This window comes from Homarus americanus, unplaced genomic scaffold (assembly GCF_018991925.1).
Source record: "Homarus americanus isolate GMGI-L3 unplaced genomic scaffold, GMGI_Hamer_2.0 scaffold14467, whole genome shotgun sequence".
NCBI lineage: Eukaryota > Metazoa > Arthropoda > Malacostraca > Decapoda > Nephropidae > Homarus > Homarus americanus.
The window spans coordinates 8,444,027-8,465,128 of NW_024733734.1; the positions used below are offsets into that span (position 1 = coordinate 8,444,027).

The window sequence follows — 21,102 nt, forward strand, 5'->3', positions numbered from 1 at the left end:
TTTGTGGCATTTCTATATTTTAACTCCTGTACCAGACATTTGGGAGATGCATCTTCATGGGTACAGTATACTGTATATAATATTCTAAAAACTTTTAAGTTTCAGAAGAAGTTTTATGGTATTAAAATTTTACCTCTGTAAAAACAGTTTTTACTTTTGACCACAAATCCCCAAGCACCGGAATCAGAATAATTGTTGTAGGCAGTATATTTAGGATCTTTTTTCTTTTATTTAACAAAGAAAACTGTCAGCTTATATTAGGTTCCCAAGTAAATGATATACTGTACAGTACAGTCAGTAATATAACTACAGACCGCCCCGAGGTTGGCGAAATAGAAAACGAGCGAGAACGACCAACTGGTTCCGGTAACCAAAGATAAACGTTTACGGTTTTCACGCAATTTTTCATATCGTTACGCACGGCAAGGCGGTTGACACTTTTTTTTGGCTGTATGCTGAGCCTCTGAAGAAATAAATACAGCCACATTTGTCAACAAACTGGGGACAGGAAACACATTAACTGAGAGTAAATAGGAAGAAAAAAGAAGAGAAGATTTTGGTGAACCAATACTGTACAGTACTGTTGAACTACACAAACAATAATGAGAGAAAATGGTTATACAATACCATGTGTGTACAGGAAGCTTCTTTCCTTCTTGCTGTTCATAGTTCTTGCATATGAACACAATGTACTGTACATGCATGAACAAAAACATGTGCACAAGAAGTGTGTGTGGTGTCTTAAGTTTTGGTACCAAACCCACTTTTTAGGAATTGTATCCAACTGAACTCAGGAAGTATTATTCTTTTCTTAACGTTTCTGTAAATGTAGTGATAGGCATTGTTTTATATCAATATAATTGAGTTCGATGGGCGTCCCCCACAGGTAGGGCTGGATTGTGATGGTCACAGGACTGGAAGGAGAGGGGCTCCAGTATCGAACAAGGTCTTCACCACCACCAAGTTGCATCAGTGCCCCTACTGTGCATACAATACCAAGAAAACAACAAATCTCATTACACATATGCGGACTCATACAGGAGAGAAACCATTTCCCTGTCCATACTGTGCCTACTGTGCAACTACAAAGGAAAGTTTAAAAAGACATATTCGAACTCACACTGGTGAGAAACCGTACATGTGCTCTCACTGCCCGTATAGGTCTGCTGAGAAGGGTAACTTAAATAACCATATTTGGACTCATCATTCATAAAATTTATTTAAAAAGACATAGTCACAATCTAAATATGAAGAATTTTTTTAAGTTTTACAATAAATCTAAGACAGAGATATGGCTTTTATATGCAAACATTTTCTCTGGGCCCATGTATTAAGCCATAAAATTGCTACTCTAAAATCTACTCTTATTTGAGTGGTACAATATAGACATTTCCTTTAGTACAGTACAACACAGTACTGTATCTTCACTAATTGTATTTCTTTTGAACGATTGATGTTAAATGAGTAAATATGTAATTGAAACAGATTAGTCAATAAATAGTATTTATACTGTATGAATGTAGGTAAAGAATTGCCTTCAGACACATGATTTTGATGACATTAATAAACGTTCATACTCATATTGACAACATTTGTTATAAAATATTCCTTTCATACGAAAAATAATATCCAAGATAATCATGGAAGACTCCTCACCAATTTTTGGCAACGCTAACCTTGACCTTTGAGTCTGTGATCCCAAAATATGTATCTCACACAACTGATTGTTTGGTAAGGACGATGTTTACAAAGTTTCAAATCATTGTATCCATAACTGATTAGACTTGTAGTACTAATGAGCTTCAAGTTAACAGCACCAAACCACACACACGCGTGCACACACACACACACACACACACACACACACACACACACACACACACGGGTGACAAGACCCGCTGTGAGGTTAAGAGGAAGAAAAGAACTCATAACAGTTCACAGTCTAATGCTCAGTTTATTCATAGTGACTCAAACAAGTAACACAACTCAATTTGGGGGATTGTAAAGGTAAAGGAATGTAAGCTTAAAGGTGAAATACCAACTGAAACATACTGTACTTTCTGCCTTTGTGTATGTCGATGAAATGTTGGCTTGGAGTAATGCAGAACACACTAAAATTCCAGCTGCAAGATATAAGTTACGTGATGGCTGTACCCGAGGACAACAGTTACGTGATGGCTGTACCCGAGGATAACAGTTACGTGATGGCTGTACCCGAGGATAACAGTTACGTGATGGCTGTACCCGAGGATAACAGTTACGTGATGGCTGTACCCACCGTGATGGCTGTACCCGAGGATAACACGGATGGCTGTGGTTGATGGCCGAATGGACAACAGTTGCGCGGATGGCTAAAAGTTGTGATGGCCCCGATAACAGTTGCGTGATGGCTGTTGATGGCTGTGAGGATAACAGTTGGCTGTACCCGATAACAGCTGCGGATGGCTGTACCCGAGGATAACAGATGGCTGCGAGGATAACAGTTGATGGCTGTACCGGGGACAACAGATGGGCGTGATGGCTGTACCCGAGGACAACAGTTACGCGGATGGCTGTACCCGTGATGGCTACACATGGCTTACGTGATGGCTGTACCCGAGGACAACAGTTGCGGATGGCTGTACCCGAGGACCGATGGCTGCACCCAACAGCGGATGCTGAGCACCCGAGGACAACAGTTACGTGATGGCTGCCGGCTGTGCCGAGGATAACAGTTGCGGATGGCTGTACCTGAATGATGGCTGTACCCTATTGATGGCTGTACCGGGACAACAGTTGCGGATGGCTGTACACAGTTTGATGGCTGTAACGTGATGGTGCCGAGGACAACAGCGGATGGCTGTGTGATTAGTATGATGGCCCTTAGTTAACGCGTTGATGGCTGTACCCGGGGATAACGAGGACAACCGTGACTTAAGCGAGGATAACACCTTAATTGCTGTGATATTTACAAGGTGTTGGAAAGGCTGAGAGGGCAGAGAGTTTGAACTACCAGGTGGTGGTGTGGGTGAAGTAGAGAGAGAAGCCAGAAGAAAGTATGGTGAAGAGGGTGTACAGATGTGTTAGATGGCCGACAGTGTGGCAGAGAAGGTAAAACAGCTTATTAAGGGGAGAAGGATGGAGGGGAATTGAGAGGAAAGGGGAAATATTTAATGAGAGGATTGCTTGGAGGCTCTATTCTTTGAGGCCATCCATTAATATGGTAGAGTTGTAGCAGATGGATGTAAACCTGTAGTGGTGTGTGTGTGTGTGTGGTGTGTGTGCACATGCATGCGCGCGTGTTTCTTTAGTACTACCTCCAGTATTTGTGCCCATGTGCAGGTCAGACTACTTATGTGTGTTGAGATATGTGGAAAAGATGTGAGGAATAGTGAGACTAAAGTAACCACAGTATTGTAATAATTGGAGGATTTCTTTACACTTTTCACATGATTAGAGCAGCACTGGTGTATGAACTAGCATGGAAGTGAGACAATGTTTGGGTACTGTATCAGAATAATTATCAGTAATTTTGCATGAGGTTTTCGTTGTACAGTATGAATAAAAAAAGGTTATTTTGTTTTAACTGAAGACACTTTTTGTGCGTCCCTCGTTAATAGTTGAATTTAGCATTTACAAATTTAAATTTAGACACCTTACCTTACCTTACCTTACCTGAAGTTCTCAGAGAACTTTCTAATGTGGTCTAGAAATTAGTCTTGTCATGAATCACATGATTATGATATAGAATATTATATTTCTTTGTAAGTATCATTATGAATAAGTAGAGCATTGCCTACAGGTGCGACTGTACATCTGCAGCCGGAAGAGTGGTTGGAGTGATGTCACAGGATCCTGTCCCAGTTCTAACACAAACAGCAAGTTGTACAACTGTCCATATTGTCCTTACAAGACAAACAAGAACACAAATCTAGCAGCTCATATATGTGTTCACACCGGGGAGAAGCCATATTCTTGTCCACATTGTTCCCGGCGATTTGCTCAGAAAGGAAATCTTCAATCACATATGTACACTCACACTGGAGAGAAGCCCTTTGCTTGCTCGTATTGTCCTTATCGATCAACACAGAAAAGCAATTTGAAAAGTCATGTGTTCACACATCATAACTCAGATAAAATGTCTCCTTAATGGGAGAATAAGCTGTCACATTAAAGTACTGAACTGAATTTGGAAAAATGGTTTTGTCACCATGTACTATAGTGAGGTAGAGGAGAAGAAATAATACTTGTATGATTATAATTCAGTAGAGATTATTTTGGTGCTCTTTGAGTATACAGTAACACAATACAGCCACATAGATCTGATGAACAATTATTATCGTTACAGTTACATTTAACGTGGGAATTAGTATGTTTTACCCTGTCTTGAGACAATGTGAGTTACATGCGTTGACCTTAACAGTGTATAATATACTGTACTCTATTCATATGCAGTTGTTGTTTTTTCTATTCAGACTTGTGTTCTCATTTGGGGGGCATTATTTTCCAATAAATTATTCATCAGTTCAATGAATTTTTAACAGTATGAACAAGGAACTACATTTTCCTCTGATATTTTATATTTCAGAGTACAGTACTGTACTGTTCCAACAAGATACAGTACTGTATTTATATTAAGAGTCATGATTGCAAACTGCATCCTGAAAATTATGGAACTCTGTACTGTATTATATAGTTGTTTGCTATTTGGCAACACTTAGTTTTTGAATTCTTCTATGACAGTGATGCACTTTATAAAATATTGTCATTATAGCAATGAGTAAGATGGACATCCTCTACAGGTAGGGCTGGACGGTCAGAGGACTGATGAGAGGGGACCTACACGAGCTGGCAATAACCTCACTGCTACTAGGAAGACCCATCACTGTCCGTACTGTGCTTATACAACAGCTTTCACTACTAATATGATGAGCCATATTCGCACCCACACTGGGGAAAAACCATTTCCTTGTATTTATTGCTCTCGGCGGTTTCCTCGAAAAGATAAAATGGAAATTCACCTGCGAACTCATACTGGAGTTAGACCATTTCCTTGTCCATATTGTCCATATTCTAGTAAAACAAAAGAACATCTAAAGAGACATATACAAACCCATACTGGAGGACAACCTTACGCCTGTTCATTCTGTGACTTTCGGGCTTCTGTGAAAATGAATCTTACAAACCATGTGATGACTTTCCATAGTTCATTCTTATCCAAGCCAACATATGAACACTAACAAACCTTACCTTCAGTCACTGTTGGATCGTTTATACTGCTATACTCTACAGTAGTCTCCTCATGGACAGACAGTAACTGAATGCTTGATGAAATCACTTCGTTCATTCAGTGCAAATAATAAGGACCTAAATTACATAACAAAGAAAGTGACTTGGGACTGATGTTTGGTGTGAACAAATACTGACATCACCCCCCCTCCCCCAATCTCATAAGTGTATGCAAAAGTTGAGTTATATTAAAACTACAGTACACTCAAAGGTGTGATGCTTCTTTTTAACATCATAAAACTTGCCCACACAGGTTGATGTGCAGTACTGTACTATAAGGATAAACATGTCTACTGTACTCTACATGATTTCAAAGTAATTATTTTTGTTTTCGTACAGTGTACCGGGGTCACCCCACATGGATAATTTTTCTATACTGTATATACAGTACAGTATATATATGAGTATTTTTGAAGAAGCATAAACTATCCTCACAGAAAGTTGTCAATAAATCTGCAGAACACAATCAGATTTTATGAATTTTAAAGCTTTAAAGAACAAGACTTTTACTAAGGTGCTAAATATTTAGGCATAGCAGAGGATGGAAACCAAGTGTGGTGGCCCAATCCCTTTAAGTAGATACTTGTACAGTGTTGTGTCCAGCTTGATGCTCTGCTGTACTGTATCTGTAACTCATTCACTGAACTTGGGGGGAGTTTCCGTCTTTTGATTAGATTAAGTTGTAAAATGTTTATTTCAGTTTTCTCTAATATGTGAAGTGTATACAGTTGAGATGGTAGTTTATTAAAGAAATATATTGATTTATCTTTATCAGTATGATTCATTTGCTTCCTAATCTTGAACTTATACAACAGTTTACTGTTATCATGTACTGTACTGTACCTTAAATCCTCTCTTCTAACTTGGGGTATAACAACACCTCTAGTTACATTATTATTTTGGTCACCACGTATGTGACACACCTAAAGTGAGCCAGTTAGATGCATTCTCTTATATCAAGCTAAGGAGAAAATTTAATATACTTTACTAACAACTCTGTCTTAACAAGGACAAAAGAAATGATGATGAAAACAGAACTGGAAATACATTTCACTTGTTTTTGGTTTTGTTGTGAGTCTCAACCGAGGAAAATATAGTACGTACTGTATTACACTATTGTACAGTACTGTAATATGGTACAGTACTGTATTACGATATCTGTATTACACTACTGTGCAGTACTGTAATATGGTACAGTACTCTTTGTTTTCTAAGCTGAATGCCATTGATATATTATAGAGTACTATACTTTATAGTATATTATAATGGCAGCAGAATATAGTCGTGTAGATACACTGTAACATGATGGTTAGTGTTAGTGCTACGTGTTTGGGTTCTCTTGTTATTTTAATGTCACTAAATAGTTTCTTTTCAAGTTTATGTAAAATATTACTCGGATGATAAGACTTGTCCTATGCTCTTCTGATTACTTTAGGTGTTACATTTCTGGGGTTACATACTTGTTGCACTTCTATTAGCTGAGCCATTTGTTCAACTCCATAAATCAGAAAATATATTTTAAATAGAACAGGATGCCGGCTGCTCTATCTCTCTCTTTTTGTTTTTTTAAGTTCGATATTTGCTCTTTGTTAACTAATAATTATTTATTTGTAGTTGTAGGTCAATATTTGCATCTTGGGAGTGATTAAGTTACCATTTTATGTGATCTGAACGATGTTTTTACTTGGTTGGGATTATTGCCGTGCTAGTTCTTTACAAAAGATGAAATGCACATTAAGATACAAGTTACATGATCACCAGAAAAGGCTTTTATATAGTATTTATAATAAGAACTTGAAGCAGAAAAAGTAATTGAGTTATAAAATTATGCGGTTTTATTATTCACATTTTCCCTTGACACTATTTGTTGATCTCCATAAATTTGCATTAAATAAAGCATTCAATTTTTTCCAATATGGTTTAGACACAATTAAAGAGTAAAATATGTAAAGTATTGTAATTCTCAAGTTATGAGTAATATTTGTATACTGTAGTTCATTACAGAACCTGTAAAAATAAGAACCAACACAAATAATTCTAAAATCCTTCAAGTCATTTGATTAATGTTTTAGTTCCACAGCATTTGTTGATTATCAAAGCAGATTAAAGACAACAGTTATATTATTCTTGAGCATGATAATAATAATATAATTAGTTATGAACTTTTATGACAGTGCATAAGTGAGGCATCCCCCACAGGTGGGTCTGGACAGTGATGGTCCCAGGACTGATGGGAGAGGAGCCAGGGGAGCGGTAAAGGACCTCACCGGACTCAGCAAGTTCCATCATTGTCCGTATTGTTCTTACGCCTCCCCCATGAAAACGAATCTCAATAACCATATCCGCACGCATACTGGAGAGAAACCGTATCCTTGTCCCCACTGCCCCTTGAGATTTTCTCAGAGAGGAAGTTTGCAGACACATATCCGCACTCATACGGGAGAAAAACCCTTTGCTTGTGCTTACTGTTCATATCGCTCCGCACAAAAGAGCACCTTGAATAGTCATGTGTGGACCCATCATACATAAATGTTTCTGTTTGTATGAAGTCTAGTGGAAAAAAATACTGTAATCAGAAGACAATTTTCCTTGTACTACTGTGTTAGTCTCTGGCTTAGTGGCTGTACAGTAGGATGATTTGCTTATTTTTCAATACAGTAAATACTAGAAAGTTCATAGAGGTGTATTTAGGCTGTTAGTTTTTGTGCTACTCTTTCTTTAATGCAAGATTATACTGATTATTTAAGGTAACTAATCAAATAATATTTATACTGCTTCCCACAAGTTATTGGGTAATAAGCCAGAGAAAGGAGGTTAAGGTGGGGACTTTACATAACAAATAGCAGCTCAGTACTGTACAGTACACTCTTTTTGATGTATAAAACCTACGGTAATTTCTCGGCTGGTGGGTCATACAGTAAGTGTTTTTCATGTAAAATTATGGGGAAATAGAATATTGCTTTATGAATCAGTGAAATAAAGTGAGGGAACTAATAGCAGTAGAAGAAAAGATGCAGAACAATGAATGAGAGAAGATTTAAATGACTACCATCATCAATTGATGTTAAAATAGTTGTAGTAGGGACAGTGGCCAACATAATGGATGTTTCATTTTCTTCACATTGTGGTCTTTTTGCATATGGGGATGGATGAAGGAGGAAGAGCCAACAGCAGTATAAATTAAAGTGAATTAGGGATGTGTAAGTCTCCGTGGTTGGTGAACATATGTATGTATGGCTGGAGTGGTTGAAGGAATGAAGGCAAGGATGACTGGGGCTGGAAGTTGGATGTGGCCATTCTGGTAATGTGTGTCTCATGGATGTTGGTACTTCTTGTAGAGAGTACAGAACCTGCAAAAGGTGGTGAATAACATTGATAATTGTTTTGGATGATAAAAAAAATTCAAGTTAAATGTTAGGAAGAATAAAGTTGTGGTTTTTGAGAGGAAGGAATCTGGCCTAGTTGATTTAGGTAAATCATATGCAGTACAATAGAAGACATAATACATTTAAAGGATAGAATTATGATGAAGATATTACATAAGAGAGAAGAGGCAATGCAGTATTTCAAGTACTGTACCCTATTGGAAGAAGGCTGATATATAAGGAGAGTGACTACTGAGCTGAGGAGTACCAAGTCCGCAGAAAGAATGTACCTAAACGTAGAAACAAGGGAGGAGATCAGAGATTGTGTAATGCTTATGGTCATAGCTTCTTTTGGGAGTTCAGCATGACCGTAGAATGTTCTAGAAGTCAAGCTAGAGATATGAATTACCTGAGTGCTGGATCCGGGGTTACCAAAATGGACAAGTTTTAGAATAGCAGAGAAGGCAGAGGGTGTAAGTTGTGGAGCGATGGATGGATGAATAGAGGGTCACTGAGATGGTAGGGACTGTACAGTCATGGAAAAAATTTCCTGTCAGTCCTCTGTCCCATCCATGAACCCTGAAACTCATGACCCTGTGAAGCCGAGACATCACACGACCCATCGTGCTACCTGTGGACCTAACAAGATGTGATGGGATATAAGATATAAATGAAGCTGATGATGTACAAGTAGTTGTCATCTGTGGGGAATATTTGCTGGAACAGAATACTGTACAGTACAGTAGTGAGGTAACCCGAGTTAAGTGTGTTGTGTGCATCAGGTGAAAATGGTTGGAACAAGTTTTGTTGAATTATTGTTCTTAAATAACTATATTATTTTACAGTAAAATACCGTACTGTAGTTACTGTGTAGCTTCTGTGTACTTAATCATCTGGCTCAGTTGTATGTACAGTTTCCTATAATACACTAGTGTTAGGCTGAATTCAACAGGTAGTTACCGTAAATTTGAAACACAATAAAGTTATACGTATTACACTTTATATATAAATGTATCAAAGGATTGTTTCAAAACATTTGTACATTTACAGCAACTCTGAGTGACTGTAAATTGTATGCAAATTTTTACCGAGCCATAAACACCCTGAAATTATTGTAATAAGTTATTTAATATTTTCCTTTCGTGGTGTGTCCTTTCTGTTATGCTCTTGGAGGTGTTACCATATACTTTGTATCACAATTCCAAATTTAGACAACCTGAATGGATAATTATTATAGATGTTAATCCAGTAAAGTATTGTATTACTTTTTATTCTGCACAGAAACACTTACAAAATAATGAAACTTTAATATTTAAATGAAAAAAGGTAAAAGAAATGGTTATCAAATTTATGGTAAATGTGCATTTAAAATTATCTTGAATCTCCCTCAAGCAAATCTGATATCTTCCAAGCAAATGGCTGATTTAGGCGAAGCTGGTACTTTTCAAATTTAACTTAGAGTGTTCAGTAGTTTTATAGACATATAAAACAATACAGCAAATTTGTTTTTCAGCATAGACTTTTATTATCTCCACGTATTTTCTCTATTGTGCTTCCGTTCTCATTGATATTCAATAAATGAAGCTCCATACTATATGTTGCATTATAAAACCTGAATAAGCTGGGCGTCCCCTACAGGTGGGGCTGGACTGTGACTATCAGAAGACTATTGAGAGAGGAACTGCCATACCCAGCAAGGGCAACGCTACTGTCGGCAAGATGCACCAATGTTCCTGCTGTACTTATGGCTCAGACAAATATGATTCTCTTCTCAAACACATGAGTATCCATGTTAAAGAAAAAACGTTTTCTTGTGCTCACTGCACATTTTGTTCAGCTCGAAAATGGGATCTTAAAGATCACATTCGTACTCACACTGGGGAAAAACCTCATTCATGTCCACACTGTTCTTATGAGTCCTCACGAAAAAGTAACTTAAAGCGACACATAAGGTCGCACCATCTTAGTCACACTTCAATTAATCTAAGCGTTTGTCAACAAAACTAAGTACAGTACAGTGCAGTATTCATAAAACTGATTAATGTCATAAATAAGGTGTAAGAATCTGTTGAAATGTAATGTAAGATATACACTGTACAGTATACTGTCTGTACTGTACTGTATATAACTGAGATTGGAAGTAAACTCAGCATTACAGCACAATACAATACAGTACTGTACTGTGCACTGTACTTGACACTAAAGTTTTATGTCTTTGACTGATCATGGTGGTACAGTAGTTGTGTTGATTTTCTTGTTGGGTTTTTCTTAAAACTTAGAACATCTTTTTATCACTTGACTAAGAAGTTCTTTAAAGTTACATGAAGGCATTTAAAAAACAACCATATCTCTCTATAATGGTGATACTATCACGTACTTTACCTGGATAAACAATCATGAACCTAACAACAAGTGGTAAGACGTATCAGTTATGAAAAAGAGATCATAAGAATTTGTCAGCTCAGTGACACAATACATTTATAAGATAGATTTACTATTGCTCTCATTTCTTGCATCTTCATTTTCCTTTTGTGTATTAACAGTGATCTTTTATGGTATGATCAGTTTAACATCTGCTTCTCTCCATCATGACAACAAATGGCATGAATGCATCAGATAACACCTCTTGACTTATTCATTCAGCTCTTTGTAATGCTTTAGGAGTACAGTACTGTACCTACATTAGTGTAATCAACTCCTGCAGACTTTCTTGCATGTTCTAGTTTGGGGAGGATTTGTGTCTCATATTACAGTACCGTACTGTACAAAGATTAATTTGTTTTCTTGCATGTTGAGTTCAGACATCATCGTAGGAACTGCCGTGCATTGGATTCCTATCTTATGTAATTAAGTCCCCATGAATATTTCCTTACAGTTTCATGAAACATTGCATAACTGGGTGATAATGATGGGGGTTGATATATTGTGAGGGTTCTGGGTGAAAAAAAAATATATGGTAATCTTTGATGCCTTTTGTGACTACCTCTCCTCTCCTTTTGTATTCCACCAGGTTCACAATAATTAGGCAATATGTCTTTCAGCAGGACATATGATGTAATGATCTTGTAGAAAAGGCAAAATTGAACATGTACGGCACATTACTACTTGTTGACACGAGTTTATAATGGCACAAACACCATGTCAGTATCCAGTATTCTGTCCATCACTTATATCATTATTGGTTGGGACTATTACACAAGTTCCCAGAACCTTAGTTACTTGTGATGTAAGAAGCACACACACTGTTATAATCCTGTGTGCATGCGTGCGTGCGTGCGTGTGCATCAATTAACAAAACAGTTAGTTGCTCAAGTGAACTGCATTCTTAATCAAGATGTAACAATTACTTATGAAAACCCAGTAGATTGGCTCAATATTTGTTTTAATCTGTAATATTCTAGATTTCTCTGATTTTTGTTGGTTGATTATAAATGAAACATGACATCAATATGAACTAAGACCAGACTAATTCTCCACAAGTTGAAATACCAGGATTGTACTGGTGCAGTATTTAGATTTCTGGCTAAGTTGAACCCAGTTTAATGGGAATTTACTGTACTGTACATATACAGTACAGTACTTGGAAACTTTCTTGTTGGGTTTAGTTAAAAAATTAAAATAATTGTAGAGTATCACCAATATACACAAAGTACAGTAAACCTATGTTACAGTTTTCTATACTGTACCCACTGGTGCCCCAAGGAGTTTCCTTGACATCAACAACTAGTTTTTCTACCTTCTTCCAGGACTATCCATAGTAAGTATGACAATGGTTTTGTGAACCCTTCACTTACAATGTGCATTTTGTAGTACAGTCCTCTACTCTACTCTACTCCAAGTTTAAAATTTTTCCAGACTTTAATGCAAGGCAAAATATACAGAGCAGAATGCAGAAATGCCGGTAAAAACCCCAAATGGGTGCGGTGTTGTCGGACTTGCTCCATTAATGGCAGTGTTGTGATTTTCTCTCTTCCTTTTATGTTTTTTTTATATTATCAATATACTGTACAGTTACACTTATGGTGGACACTTGCTGTAGTTAAAAACCTTCTTGCATTACAGTATTTTTATCACTGATAAACTACGTGATAGGAGACTGACTTCTATGTTACTGTTGTTGCTTTAACTTATAATGATTTTTGTATCAATACAAATTATTGATAGACGTTCTTGGTTTTGGTTTGATTAGATGTTGTTTTTGTTTTGGAAATCACAGTTACTGTATTCATAAATCACAGATTACATTTGGAAACTTTGTAAATTTTTCATGACCCTGAGTAAGACAGGCGTCCCCTACAGGTAGGTCTGGCCACCAATGATCAGAGGATTGGCCGGCGAGGATTCACAGCAGCAGAGCAAAGCCTTCCAACCAAGATTCACCGGTGCTACTACTGTGCGTACATTGCTACAACGACGACAAATTTGATGAATCATATTCGAACCCACACGGGGGAGAAGCCATTTGCTTGTCCTCAGTGTCCATTTAGAGCGACTCAGAAAGAAAACCTTAAAGCACATATTCGTATTCATACCGGAGAGAAACCGTACGCTTGTGCTTTCTGTTCATATCGTTCTGCACAAAAGAGCAACCTTAAAAGTCATATGTGGACACACCAAAAATAAGGTAACATAGGTAACCACTCTACATTACATTGACTCTTTTAGCTTTAAAGTTTTGTTTGTACAGTGCTGTACATAACTTTGTTTCCATATGTAGCATTATTAGATTGGCTTATTAATCTGATGGGGGAGATCAGGGATTTTGTGTTGACTGTTGTATCATACAATTGGCTCAGATGAACTGATACAGTACTGTACTGACAATACATTAGTGTTCAGAGAGCTTCCTTTCTTGATTGCAATAAAAAGAAAATGGAACTGGACAAACGTAATGGATTTTCATGTTAAATACAAGTTAAAAGTATATTTATACAGTATACTGTACAGTATATACTGTATATACAGTATTGTGAATCTAAAGAAGATTTTAAGAAATATAATACTGAGGAAGCATGAAGTAGTAGAGTGAAGTGAATGATGCAGTAATAAGTGTCGGTCTACAGCCATCAAACTTTCCTTATCAGCAATTTTTAATACAACTGTTCCCCAGTTGGTCAGCTCACATTGCTCACTTCCACTAAAAATGTCCTCCTATAAAACTTAAATGATTGATAGTTTTCTGGTCTATGGTACTTAGAAGCTTGTCCCAGTAATGCTAGTTTTACTATTACTGTGCACTATTGTTCAACTCATTAAACTATATTCTGCATTAAACCTTTTGCCAGAACTTGAACAACACCAACATTACTGGAGACTTCCTTCCTTCATCTTAAACCACTGTATACATCTTCATCCCAGACTAAGCTTTACTTTGGAAATCTTGCCGGTGAAGAATATAACTATAATTATCATGATGAAAGAAGGTTATATGATACTATACATTACAGTATCACAAAATAAGACAGTTATTATAGGTAAGTGACAGAACCTAAAATAACTGAGTGATGGTAACATATTAGAAATTATGTATAACTAATAGAATTGAAGAAGTGACTTGTAGTTTGCATTGTAAATTACTTTCTTTATTTTCTGTGGAGGAGGATAGGGGGGGGGGATTTATGTGTCTCGACAGCATCACTACCGTACTGTACTGTACACAGTACATGTGTTTACCGTGTGCTTGACTATATTTGAGATTACAGTACTGTGCTATACATACTGTACTATATTTGTTAACCTATAGTGTTATCAGGAAGCATTGTGTGATGACTTTAAGTTCTTATTAAATTACAGTAATATTAAAATTATTTAGTACAGTATTTAGGAAAGAGTATCTTTCAGAAGAATGTTGTCGGCCTCAGATGAAACTCAAAATGAATATGTACTGTTACAGTACCAGTTTGTGATTGTTGCTGTAGTTTAATATGAGTGCATCATGTAGAAGATGCATCTTTTACTTGTTTTGCATAATTTTTGAAGGAGCCATTTTTCAAATTTTAAATACCCTGTACTGTATACTATTGTGTGTGTGTGTGTGTGTGTGTGTGAGAGAGAACATAACTTGAAAAGTTACCACCCAAAAATACAAATTAGCTGCCATTTTCATGTAGCTCTGTTTATTGTTTTGAAAATAGTCACAGAAGGAATATTATTGATACTGGTACATCCCAGTTGACTTTATTTCAACCTAAGTTCCTGTTTTGTACATTTCAGTTCACAACAGGATTCTTAAGAGGTTATTTGTTGAAAATATAACTGAGAGTGTACTGTACTGTGCCCTGTATGACACTACAAAACCAAACCATTTTACACCTTTTCTGAAGGTCTTATTGAATGAATATTATAGATGGAAGATAGCTATATTCCTTATTTACTTGTCTATTCTTTATGGATTGAAAATGTCAAGGAAAAAAATAGTTTGGGATTTAACATGAATATGTCGTCTTACTTTGAGGTCTTGAGAGTGTCATTTATATATGAATTATGTTATCTTACTTTGGGGTCTAGAATGTGTTAGTTATTAGTTATCTAAGCTTTGTGAAGTAAATGACAGTGAATAATCTTGGTTTAGTTCAGGACTTCAACCTAGCACAGTGAGTTACCTCAGCTTGGGATTTTGAGCTCTTTAAAACAGTATAATATCTACTGACCTCACCTGGTGGGTGGGAGTCAAGATCATTACCGCCTTCCTCGTATTTTAGCGTAAAAATGTGGCATAAATTATGTCTGAGTGAGAAATGCTTACTGTATGTACAGGACAGTACAGTACTGATGTAACTAAGCAAAGACCTTAAGTCATGGGTATTGAAGACATTATAATATTGTAGAGCTGCATCATCCTCACATTCTTTGTGTGTGATAATGTTTGTGCTGCTCTTGTCATGAAGCTCCATTAATTGCTTCATTGAGGTAATTGAAGACATTAACAGGCCAATGCAATCATAATGACAGCACAGATGATATTATTTGAATAATGCCATGAAGAGTCATCTTAGAAGAACTTCATTACTGTACTGTACTGTACAAGGGAAATATTTCAAGATAATTAAAATATTTATCAGCCCAATTTAAATTGTACATTGTTTTAAAAATTTGAAAACAAGAATTTATCATAAAGTTTAACTGAATTCTTAAATCTGCATATACTGTATATGTATACTATATATATACATACATATATATATATATATATATATATATATATATATATATATATATATATATATATATATATATATATATATATATATATATATATATATATATATATATATATATATATATATATATATATATATATATATATATATATATATATATATATATATATATATATATATATATATTGTATTACCATTTTTTATGTAAGCAGAAGCTACTTGTATACAAAGACTACATAATTTGTTACAATACTATTTACTTATCAAAATATTAAGGTTAGAGATTTGTACATTAATTTATTTTTTTAAGTTAGTACCTAGTGGTTTATTATCCAAAATGGAGTCACACTAACTAATATTTCATTTACTTCTGATTTTTATAAATCTAGTTTTTATTTTCTGTATTTTTGATAAGTTAATTTCCTTGAATTCATAAGTAAGATGGCATCCTCTACAGGTGAGGCTGAACAGTGGTGGTCAAGTGACAGATGAAGGAGGAGCCAAGGGATCGGGAAAAGGCAGCGTCGTCGGCGTGAAGAAACATCAGTGCCCTCATTGTCCTTACTCGACTCTTGTTACTGCTCGCATGATTGACCACATGCGCACGCATATTGGAGAGAGACCATTCCTTTGTCCTCACTGTCCATACTCCACTTCTAAAAAAGATCATTTAAGGAGACATGTTCTCACCCACACGGGAGAAAAGCCTTATGCATGTAACATATGTCCGTATCGCTCCAACCGAAAGGACACGCTGAAAGGGCATGTTTGGACTCACCATACCTAGCTTATGTGATTTATAATGGATTTGGGTACATTGTTATTTGTAAAGCTGCACAGGAAAACTGTTTGAAGCATTGTGTTAATACGGTACAGTACGTACTCTATATGTAATTTAATAAAAGCCAATAATTGTACAGTACAGTACAATAATTAGCTAACTCAGTGATGTGCCAGGCATGTCCATTTTAATGCAGAAAAGCTTTTTTGTAGTTTTTAAAGACAAGAAAAGTTTGTCAATAGCTCATTTAATTTTAATGAAAGTGAATAGCATTGGATATTTATTACTATCTTACTATCAGTACTCAACACATTCTATGTAACAGTCTTCAAATTATAAAAATTACCTTAAGTACAGTAGCTGTGCTGTATTATAAAACAACTCAATAAGAAATTTCAGTAAATTAACTTTTCAACAAAATGAAGCGCAATAAATTCGATTTTTTTATAATGTATAATACTGTACTGTGTCTCCAGTACTGCAGCTAAGATAGTTCCTGTAAGCCTTGTTAGGCTTAGAAACTGAATAATTCCTTCGTATAAAGAAAAAGTTATATTGAAGAGAGAGAGAACGATAAAACTGTACCGGTCATTGTGAAGGATGTGGTAACTTTTTCTTACACCAATGAACGGAAATGGAGTCTTCATTAAGGGACTCGGCCATAGGCAAGGTAAATTGTTTGATCTTATTATTCCTATGCATACCAAACAGAAATCTTATAAACTGTTTGACAGGTTAAGCAGGCTTTCAATTTGACCCCAAAAAAGCTGATTCATTATTGGAGGATGTCAGTTCAGTATCCTGGTTGTGTTATTTACTCATATCCTAGCTTTATTTGTTATTACTATTTCACACACACACACTCACGTACATTTTTGTTCTCTTAATAATTAGATGTACAGGAATTAATAGTGATATGCTTTAAGAAGTATATTCACTGGTGGAAATATTCAGTTTTGGAGTCTGCACTTTCCATCCATAAAGGGACGTACTGTACTTAGAGGGGACCAGAAATAAGAGACACTGATAAGTTTAAAGTTGGAGGATTTTCACAGTAAATACAAGTGATATTTTTATGTTTCCTAATAAGAGATAATACAATACATACATACAGTATAAGTTTTGGCTGACAGGTGTATACAATTTTAGATACATTACTATGTTGAAATTGAAAATAATAGAACTTAAATTATCTCGAAAACTTTTATTTATGAACATACATAAATGTTTTACTCATTTTACCGTTACAGCCTTGAATATTTACTAGTATGTGTTGTTTACAGATAAATACTGTACATTACAGGTATTAGAAAGAGGAAATACAATTGTATGATTTTGTGTAATTGTGATACAGTATATGTACAGTTGGCCACAGGTATAATGCTCCACCCCTCGCTGGCCTTTAACATGTGACCAGTAATACAATACAGTATAGTCTGCATTTACGCGGTCAATTGAACCCGTGGAGGTCCGCGTAAAACGAGAAACGCGTAAATGAAATAACAGAACATATGGGATTAATTGAAATAGAGACCGGGCCGACTCCCAAACTCCACTTTTTCCGGCACAATATGTACGTTGTAGTAAAAATAACATCTTAATTTTATGATGGTATGCACACACAATTAATATTTAAGAGAAATATCAATAATATTAGGTTTTTTAACACCTACGTTAGTAGAAAAGATGGCTGGGCACACGGGGAAGGGGGGTTGGTTCCGAGGCAGAGGGCAGATTATTGGCCCTCACCTGTATCACTTGTATCAATTGTATCACTATCCACCACAGAGGCTTGCAGGGCCTCTTTGTCAAACCCCTCAAAGTCCATATCCTCATTATCACTGACTTGGGCCGGCTGTGGTGGGTGGCGGGCGAAGAACTCGGCAATGTTTTGATGACTGGGCGACCTTGTGCGCACCCTGCCCGAGCTGCTTCCCGCAAGGCACAGCGTAAATGACCAAACGCGTAAACAAAAACCGCTTAAATCCAGACTATACTGTATATTTTTTCAGTAATATTTGTTCTTGACATTTGTGCTGAGTGATGTGATAGATGTAATATCTGTAAAGAAGGTTCCACTCTGATTCCCACGATGCCACATTTTGAGGAAGGCCAGCGAGGGGTGGAGCACTATACCTGTGGCCAACTGTATACGTATACAGATGAAATTATAGAAGTATTTTATTTATTCTTCGTGTATGTGGAAATTTAACGAAATTTTAATTATGTACTGTATAACATCAGTAAAATAATTTAATTTACTGTTCACACGCAAATCATCTGCATATATAAATGTATCAAGTTTAAAAAAATTATTTCTCGTTATAACAAAACAGAGACACAGTCATGGTGAAATAATGTTTCTTACAAAACAAAATAACAATAATGATACTGTAATAATGCTATTCAATTGATAAACTTTATAAACATACAAGATCATGTTCAAATAGACTTAACGTATATATCTGTGAGAAAGTTTTCCTTAATCTTGACTAAAACTGATATCATGTTACCATATAAGATATTCATTGCAGTATAATATAATCCAGATAAACTGCAATATTTTTCATATGACTTTTAGATAGCTTATAGTCTACAATATTAATTTACCATTAATTTTATTTTTGAAGGCTACACCTTGGTTACTAGGTTTTAATGCTCTTGTATTTAAGTCTGAACTAATAACTATTGTTTAATTTAGCTAAATTTATTTCGAGAAATAAAAATGCACAAGTAAAATTTAGTGTTGTATTGTGTGTTGTCAGCAGAGCCTCAAACAAACCCATTGTACTAGACAAATTAAGTAACATTTATTTTACTGTCCATGATGGTGGATCATCTGCTCAACCTTTTACTGTATAATACAGTACAGTATTATGGTTGTGTTTGGGGATTTTCTTTTAATTTTGCCTTTATCATAGTTGAAAAATTTTAAAGGACACATATTTGAAAACAAAGCAACTTTTTTCTTGGTTGGTAAGTAAAAGTTTAAAAAAAATTACAGTGAAAGTGCACGAGTTAATACAGTACTATACTGTGTAGTACAGTAGATGAAGAAATTAAGGGAGATTAAACAAGATATATATATATATATATATATATATATATATATATATATATATATATATATATATATATATATATATATATATATATATATATATATATATATATATATATATATATATATATATATACTGTATATATATATTACACACACTTAAAATAGAAGTTCTCATAACGTGAGTTTACTGGAAGATTAAGTAAGTCGGGCGTTCCCTACAGGTGGGGCTGGACAGAGCTGATGAATGGACCGGAAGAGGAGGAACTGCTGGAGGCCGGCCGGGTCAAATAACCGTCAAGACTCACCAGTGTCCCTACTGTCCCTACACCTCCCACGTTACCACTAACTTAAAGAACCACATGCGTACTCATACTGGCGAAAAACCATTTTCATGTCCTTATTGTTCGTTTTGTTCGGCAACTAAAGAAAACTTGAAAACACACATACGTACCCATACCGGTGAAAAACCATTTTCCTGCCCATATTGTTGCTATTGTTCGGCTTCAAAAGAATATTTAAAGACACACATTCGTACTCACACTGGCGAGAAACCGTTTTTGTGTCCATATTGCCCGTATCGTTCTGCCCGGAAGGATACTCTGAGGACCCACGTTCTGACTCATCAGTCCTAATGCTGGGACATAGGTATGGTACTACTGTACAGTATTAAGATGTATGATGCCACTTTTTGGACAATTTTATTCATGTATTTGTAGTGAAATTATTTATATGCAAAATGGGTTTTATAAATAGTGCTTCTTGTGAATATGTGTACTGTACTGTACACATGCTATACTATATTGTACTGTAACTGTACTGTATTGTTCTGTACTGTGCAGTACTGTATTGTACTTTACTGTACTGTACTGTACTATACTATACTGTGCAATACTATACTGTATTGTACTGTACTGTACTATACTGTACTGTATTGTACTGTATTGTACTGTACTGTACTATACTGTACTGTACTGTACTGTACTGTACTGTACTGTATTGAACATTCATTTAGATAAAATATTTGTTGATTCCTGCATAACAAAGAAACACTGAATTTCCTGAACATTTAAAAATTCTTGTGGTATTTTCTGTTGAGTGAGATTGGCTCAATGTATAGGTACTGTAGATAGTAATTGACATTATGGTAAAAAAGATAAAAGTACAAAAATGTAGAGTGACATATGGAATGCATTTTGAAGAAAAAATATAACTTAATGTAAGTAACTTTCTGGGTAACAAGATAAACGTTTTATTTGATGAAATAAAATGGATAGTAATTACCGATTGATTATTTCCTCTTGAAAGATTCTTTTGTTCATATTATGTTTTTATTTTTATTTTGGAATACTGTACTTATTTTTGTACACTTGAACACACAGGCAAATATGCCTACAGTACCAGAAACACAAATGTACCCATTGCATATTTCTCATCCGCTAAGTTGGCTCAATCTTCAGGGTACTC

At 35.6% G+C, this 21,102-nt stretch overlaps 1 protein-coding gene across 1 annotated transcript; it reads left to right on the forward strand.

The window, feature by feature from the left end:
- Positions 1 to 16,577: 16,577 nt before the first annotated feature.
- Positions 16,578 to 20,474, forward strand: LOC121869996 (protein krueppel-like). The gene is made up of 2 exons (XM_042371680.1): positions 16,578 to 17,244; positions 19,860 to 20,474. The coding sequence occupies exons 1-2, from the start codon at positions 17,209 to 17,211 to the stop codon at positions 20,268 to 20,270; spliced, it is 447 nt and encodes a 148-aa protein (XP_042227614.1). The 5' UTR covers positions 16,578 to 17,208; the 3' UTR covers positions 20,271 to 20,474.
- The last annotated feature ends 628 nt before the right edge of the window (positions 20,475 to 21,102 follow it).